Source organism: Chrysochloris asiatica, unplaced genomic scaffold (genome assembly GCF_000296735.1).
Source record: "Chrysochloris asiatica unplaced genomic scaffold, ChrAsi1.0 scaffold00125, whole genome shotgun sequence".
Taxonomy (NCBI): Eukaryota; Metazoa; Chordata; class Mammalia; order Afrosoricida; family Chrysochloridae; genus Chrysochloris; species Chrysochloris asiatica.
In genome coordinates, this window is record NW_006408643.1 from 5,600,899 (window position 1) to 5,608,736 (window position 7,838).

Below are 7,838 nucleotides of genomic sequence, written 5' to 3' on the forward strand. Positions count from 1 at the left end.
TCCTATGCAGTATTTCTCTTTTTGTGACTGACTAATTTCACTCAGCATAATGTCCTCAAGGTTTATCCATGTTATGTGGTGTTTTACCGCTTCCTTGTTATTCTTCAATGGAGCGTAATATTCCATTGTGTATATGTACCACAATTTGTTTATCCATTCTTCAGTTGATGGGCACTTTGGCTGTCTCTGAGACTGAGCAGAGAGTTAACTTAGGCTGAAGAGATGGGGGATGGGCTTCGTGCTTGTAGGCAGATGGGGTCTGTTTTTGATGACGTCTAAAATGCCTCTTTGTCCCCCTGTGCCTTGGGCCCCCAATTTTCCCTATATATTCACCGGTAATGCTTAATGTGGCTATGAGGACCCCCCAGGGATGGACTATGTTGGTTCCTGCAGGCTCACTGGTTCTCTGAGAGTGTCCTCCTTTTGAGAGCATCTGCTCAGGGCCTGTTAGGTTCCGCAGTGGGCAGAGCCTTACCCCCCACCCCACCCCCAGTAAGAACCGGGAGCAGGCGGGTGGGGGTTAAAAATGCTCTAAACGTCTCAATAGTTCTTTTAAAAAACCAAGTTCATAAAGTTGCCGCCTAGTGTTTTATGTTTGCCCAAAAGCTGTCTACCAGGCTGGGGCCCTTATTGTGACCCTGCCCCCTATTTCTCCCGAGCTCACGTACCTGTCTTGCTGGTCAGGGAAGTGCCGCTGGAAGTCTCTTATCCACTGATTTTAACAATAGGTGCATCAGGTTATTTGGTTAGAAAATACCATTAAGTTCACATTTCTTTGAAGACTGTCAATGCTGAGGCAGCCACACAGTGGGTAATGTGAGCATTCGTGCAGGAAAATGAAGAGTTCCTGGGCAGCACAAACAGCTAAGTTCCGGATTATTCACCTGAAAGGTCAGTGGTTCAAACCCACCTAGAGGAGCCTGGGATGAAAGGTCTAGTGATCTGCTACCGAAAGGTCACAACATTGAAAACCCTACGGACCCGTTCTCCTCTGACATATGCCGTCACCATGAGTCAGAATCGATTGGGCGACACCTAACAACAACCACAAAGCTAGAAGGGGTTGGAGCCCAGATCTGTCCACGGACAGTGCGTCTAGTGATCCCTCTGTGACAGGGACAATGACCATCCCTACCCCCACTGGCTTGTGAGATTGAGTGACCCTTTAACACATACTTAAAGCGGGGCCTCAGCTCACAGAACTTTGACAGAAGTTTTTACAGGTCATCTTTGACTCAGATGGGATTCCGTTCCGCAATTCCATCCGACCACGTCGATACTGATGTAAGACATCTACCTCTAGTTTTTTCAGTTTTCATTATTATTGCCTTTTATCATCAGTATCTTTATAAATCTTGATTTGTCGGCATCAGTACTGTAACAATGGGCATAGTTGAGCAACTGTCAGGCACATGCGCGATTTCATCGTCGTACGTTGTCAGAAGCGAACACTGCTCAACTTCTATACATTACGGCTCCACTGTAGCCCAGACCACACCCTGCTTTATGGCAGCGTTTTGATCAGTAAATCGTAACACTGAACATCTTCGCGTGAACTTCTGAGAAAGAGAAAATCAGCAAATTACATGCTGTAGTACATACAGGGGCCTTCAAAAGGTTTGTAGGGAAATGCCATTATGATTTAATTTGATTTTTTCATGAGCTCCTTGTATGACTAATGATACAAGATGTACCCCTGAAACGGTTGTAAGTGCAGTTCTTCACGTGACTGTGTCCTAAGTCGGGGATTGCCTGTATACTAACATAAGCACTGTGCGGGATTCATTCCTGCAGTTCAAGTGCTACTTAGAACTCGGCTGTGACGCAACTGGGTCTTGTGTCTCCCTATGGTTCCAGCACCCAGTCTCTGATGACCTTATCCCGCCCAGCCGCCGGGGCCAGCTGTACCATACAGTCCACGTCTGGAATGGCCCATACTGTGACCCCATCGTTTCCCGCAGCCGCCCAGCCACCTGGGCCCCACTCAGCATCAGGGTACGCTGCATACCAACCCCACTCCAGCCAGGACTATTGCTACAACAGCCGGCCCACGACTGCGCCCCTTTACCAGGTACTTGCCCATCTTTGCTTTCACTCATAGCTTGGGGCACCTTGAAACCATGGTGTGGAGTGGAAGGTGGCAGTGGGGTTCCCCTAGTGGTATTTTCCCAAGCCTGCTCACCTGAGCTCTCTCCCCCTAGGACTGCAGACACAGGTGAGCAGAAATCAGTGACTTTAGAATTGCTCTGGGCGGGATTGAATTTTGTTCCCTTAAAATTAAGGAAAGTATGTATTCTAAACCCTAACCTTTCACCGCTTGTCTGTGTACTATGGTGGCTTGTGTGTTGCTGTGATGTGGAAAGTTATGCCACTTACCAGCAGGGTCACCCACAGTGGACACCTTTCAACTGAGCTTCTAGAATAAGACAGACTAGGAAGAAGGAGAGACAGACTACTCCTGAATGTTTAGCCATGGAAAATCTCAAGAATAGCTGTAGAACATTGTCAGATATAGTGCTGGAAGGTGAGCCCCTGAGGTCGGCGGGCACTCAAAATGAGACTGGGGAAGAGCTGTGCCATCAAAGTAGAGGTGACCGTGATGATACGAATGGAGTAAAGTCCTTGGGACCTTCATTTGCTGATGAGGCACAACTCAAAATGAGGAGAAACAGCTGTAAACATCCATTAAGAATCACACATGGAATGTATGAAATATGAATCTAGGAAAATCAGAAGTTGTCAAAAATGAAATGGAACGCATAAACATCAATATCCTAGACATTGTTTTTGTTGTTAAGTGCTGTTGACGTGGTTCTGACTTATGGCAACCCTTTATAGTGTTTCTGAGGAGCAGCTGGTAGGTTTGAACTGCCAACCTTGCTGTTTGCAGTCCATTGCTGATCCTACAGTGCTTCACCAGGAGTCCATCGTAGGCATAAGTGAGCTGAAATGGACTGGGAGTGGCTGCTTTGATTCATGCAATCATACAGTTTACTGTGCCAGGAACAACAAATTGAAGAGGAATAGTGGAGCATTCATCATCAAAACAAAACAAAAACATTTCCAGATCTTTCTTGAAGAGAAATCTCCCAATACTAGTATGCTAGAAGAACAATCAGAAAAAAAGAATAAAAAAAATCTGAGGAAAGCCTGAGAGTTACGCAGTACTTCATGAAGACACGCAACTTACAGGTGATTGGAATTTTAGAACAGAAGGAGACAAGCACAGAGAAAATGGGCAAAGAGTTGTTGGAAGAAAACTTCCCTAACATCATGAGAGATGAGAAGATAATATACAAGTAGCTGATAGATCCCAAAAGAAAATCACCAATACATATCATAATGAAACTTTCCAAAATCAAAGACAAGGAAAGAATTCTAAGAGCAGCTTGGGAAAAATGAAAAGTGACCTACAAAGGAAAAAACCAATAAGGCTTAGCTTTGATTGCCGCAGAAACCTTGCTGGCAAGAAGGCAGTGAGATGACATACACAAAACTTTGAAAGAAAAAGATTGCCAACCAAGAATCATATACCCAGCAAAGCTGTCCATCAAATACAATGGTGAAATTAGAACATACCTTGATAAACAGAAATTAAAGGAATTTGTAATGATCAGAACAACTTTGCAGTCTTTGGACTGAGAACCAACAATGGCAGACAGCAACCTGAGATTCTCATTCATGACATCACCACCCTGAACTCAGTCCAGATATGCTGTTGTTGTTAGCTGCTATAGAAGAATTTAAAGTAAAACAAACCTACAAGACTGAAAACAGGGAGCTAGAAATACCAATGTGTAATGAAGTCAACTACAAAGCAAAAAGAGGGAATAGTGTAGATAAAGAACTTCCAAATGGCAAGAAAATCAAGTAGATTTCAAGAGAAAACAAACTCTTTTAAGTAGAGAAAAAAATAATAAATTACAGGCTAACCTTAAGAACAATAATATACCTGCACATCAAAATAAAAAGAGAAAAAACAGATCTAGTAAAGATTAATACAACCGAAATTAAAAGAAAATGAGCTCAGCATAAAAAATTATGTGGAACAAAGAATCCAGCAGCGCCACAAAAACACACACAGAAAAATGACAATAATCAACTCATAATAATAAATACACTGAATGTAAATGGATTAAATGTACCAATCAAGATTGATAACGAGCAGAATAGATAAGAAAATAGGATCCTTCAATAAGCTGTCTACAAGAGACAAGTCAAAAAGATGGAGACAACCTAAATGCCCATCAACAAAAGAATGGTTAAACAAACTTCGGGATATATGCAATGGAATACTACAAAACACTGAAGAATAAGGATGAATCTGTGAAACCCCTCACCACATGGTTGAACCTGGAGGACATTATGCTGCGTGAAATTAGTCAATCGCAAAGGGACAAGCATTGTATTAGACCAATGTTGTAAAAAACTTAAAAGGAAAAAAAGGTTTTCTTCATAAAAGAAAGCACCCTCTGATGGTTACAGTGATGGTGGTGGTGGTGGGGGAGATTATTCACAGGTTAGAGAGTAGACACATGTTAACATGAGTGACAGGGCAGGCAACAGACAAACAAGAGGGAGGTTATCAGAGGAAAGATGAAGGTAGCAGGAGACGCAGGGAGGAATGCAATAGCTAAACTGAATAGAGGTAAAGACTGTTACCTGTTGGTACTCGGAGGGGATTGCAATCATCTATTCAAGCTCTGGTAGCGTAGTGGTTACGAATCGGGCTGCGAACTGTAAGGTCAACAGTTCGAAACTACCAGCGGTTCCGCGGGAGAAAGATGAGGCGTTCTGCTCCCGTAAAGATTAACAGCCTCGGAAACCCTGTGCAGGGTCGCTATGAGTCGGAACCGACTCCACGGCACATGACAACAACAACAACAACAATTCAAGCAAAGTGCTGGCTTATTGAATGTAAAACTGATGATCTGCTCTGCAAAACACTCAATTGACAATAAAAATTTTAAATAGAAAAATAAATAAAAGGTAATGGAATGTCCCATGGGGAAACAAATAGAGATTTTTGAAAAAAACTCTTGAGCACAGTGTTGTCTGAGATAGGAGAATGTCCATAGCCTTACAAGGAAGCCCAGTTAATACCACTATCTTCGAATTTACACACCAACCATTAATGCCAGTGATGATTAAATTGAAGAATGTTGCCAACTTCTTCAGTGTGAAATTGATCAAACATGCAATCAACATGTATTGATCATTACTGGTGATTGGAATGCAAAGGTTGGAAACAAAGAGGAAGGATCAGTACTTGGAAAACAGGCCTTGGTGATAGAAATGATGCTGGTGATCCCACGATAGAAATTTTCAAGACCAATGAAGTTTTCATTGCAAATGCCCTTTTAAAACAACGTACAAGGCACTATACATATGGACCTCAACAGATGGACTATTTAGAGATCAAATCGACTGCGTTTGTGGGAAGAGATAGTAGAAAAGCTCAATATCATCAACCAAAACAAAAGAGCTGAACAGAAAAATTCAAAGGGCAGCTCAAGAAGATGAAAAGTCAAGGATTATAATGAAATATGCAAAGACCTGGAAAACCAAAAGGGAAGAACACGCTCAACAGTTCTCAATTTGAAAGAACTGAAGAAGAAATTAAAGCCTCAACTTGTAATACTGAAGGATTCTATGGGCAAAATATTGAATGATGCAGAAAGCACCAAAAGAAGATGGAAGGAATGCACAGAGTTACTGTACCAAAAAGAAATGGTTGATGCTCGCTCATTCTCTTAGGCTGGGTTTCTAGAGAAGTAAAACCAGTGAAATTATATATATATTTCTATCAAGGAAATGGTTTATAATTGTAGAGTCCCAGGTCCCCAGCAGAAGAGAGAGAAAGATCATTTCTTAAGTGCCCATTGTCTTGGGAGCAGGCCACACCCCCAAGGAAACATCCTTTTAATTGATTGGCTGCTCATAGCCAATCATCATAGAGCTAATTATACCTGCTCATAGCTAATCATCATAGGGTTAACTTGTAACTACTAAACCACTGGGAATTCTGGCCTACTCAAGTTGACTCAAAAGCATAAGTATTACACGCATCTATGCCAAGAAATTTGGAAAACAGCTAATTGGCCAACTGATTAGAAGAGATCTGTATTTGTGCCCATTCCAATGACAGGTGACCCAACAGAATGCGGAAATCATAGGACAATATCATTAATTTTACATGCAAGTAAAATTTTGCTGAAGATATTTCAAAAACAACTGCAACACTGCATCACTAGGGGACTGCTAGATATTCGAATCATGTTCAGAAGAGGACATAGAACTAGGGCTATCACAGCTAACATCGGATGGATTTTGGTTGAAAGCAAAGAATACCAGAAAGATATTTACTTGTTCTTTATTGACTATGCAAAGGCTTTTGACGAGCTATGGATAACATTACAAGGAATGGGTACTCCAGAACACTTAATTGTGCTCATGAAGAACCTGTACAGAGACCAAGAGGCATTTGCTAAAACAGAATATGGTTTAAAATCAGGAAAGGCATGTGCCAGGGCTGTATTCTTTCACTCTACTCACTTAACCTGTATGCTGAGCAAATAATCTGGGTATCTGGATTATATGAGGAAGAACATGGCATCAGGATTGGAGAGAGACCCATTGACAACCTTCGATACGCAGATGATACTTGCTAGAAGGGAAGATGACTTAAAATACGTATTGATGAAGTCAAAGACCATAGCCTTCAATATGGATTACACCTCAATGTAAAGAAAACAAAAATGCTCATGATGAATGGAGAAAAGATTGAAATTATCAAAGACTGCATTGTGCTTAGATCCGCAATCAACACTCATGAAAGTAACAACAGCAAGGAAATCAAACGATGTATTGCATTTGGGCAATCTGCCACGCAAGCCCTCTTTAACGTGCTAAAGAGCAAAGATGTCAGCTTGAGGACTAAGGTGCACCTGACCCAAGCCATGGTATTTTCAATAACCTCATATGCATGCGAAAGCTGGACAGTGAATAAGGAAGACTGGAAAACAGTTGTTGCATTTGAGTTATGATGTTGGAGAAGAATGTTCGAAGTACCATGGACTGTCAGAACAAACACATCTGTGGTGGAAGAAGTGCAGCTAGAATGTTTCTTGGAAGTCAAGATGGCAAAACTTTATTTCTCATGTCGTCAGGAGGGACCAGTCCTTGCAGGAGGACATTATGCGTGGTGAGTGGAGGACTGTTGTTGTCAAGTGCCGTTGAGTCCATTCCGACCCAGAGCGACCCTGTATAGGGTTTCTGAGGAGCAGCTGGTGAGTTTCAACCGCCGACCTTGCAGTTCAAATGGCTTTGCAGTCTGGCGCATTAACCCACAGCGCTACACCAGGACTAGCGGGGGGTGGGGGTGGGGGAGACCCTCCAGGAGCTGGATTGACACCGTGGCAGCAGCAGCCAGCTGAAGCGTAACAGAAATTGTGAGGCCATCACAGGACTGGACCGTTTCATTCTATGGTACATAGGGTCGCTCTGAGTGGGAACCAATTTGATGGCACCTAAAGGAGCTCTGGTAGCGTAGTGGTTACCAATCGGGCTGTGAACCTTTAGGTCAGCAGTTCGAAACTACCAGCTGCTCTGAGGGAGAAAGATGAGGCGTTCTGCTCCCGTAAAGATTTATAGCCTCGGAAACCCTGTACAGGGTCGTTATGGGTCAGCACTGACTCGACGGCACTTAACAACAACAACAAACTCTAACTTACATACCTGTGGGTAAGATGCCCTGGTAACCCTATGACTCAACTTGCCACAAAGGTGACGGCTCAAACGTACCAGTGACTCCAAAGGACAAAGACCTGGCAATCTTT

The 7,838-nt window shown here is 42.7% G+C and overlaps 1 protein-coding gene across 1 annotated transcript in view; it reads left to right on the forward strand.

The window, feature by feature from the left end:
- The first annotated feature begins 1,412 nt into the window (after positions 1-1,412).
- Positions 1,413-7,838, forward strand: part of ZFR2 (zinc finger RNA binding protein 2) — a 48,317-nt gene continuing 41,891 nt past the window's right edge. The window contains exons 1-2 of the mRNA XM_006869041.1: positions 1,413-1,524; positions 1,962-2,071. Coding sequence (XP_006869103.1) covers positions 1,413-1,524; positions 1,962-2,071 — 222 coding nt within the window. The remainder of the gene's footprint in view (positions 1,525-1,961; positions 2,072-7,838) is intronic.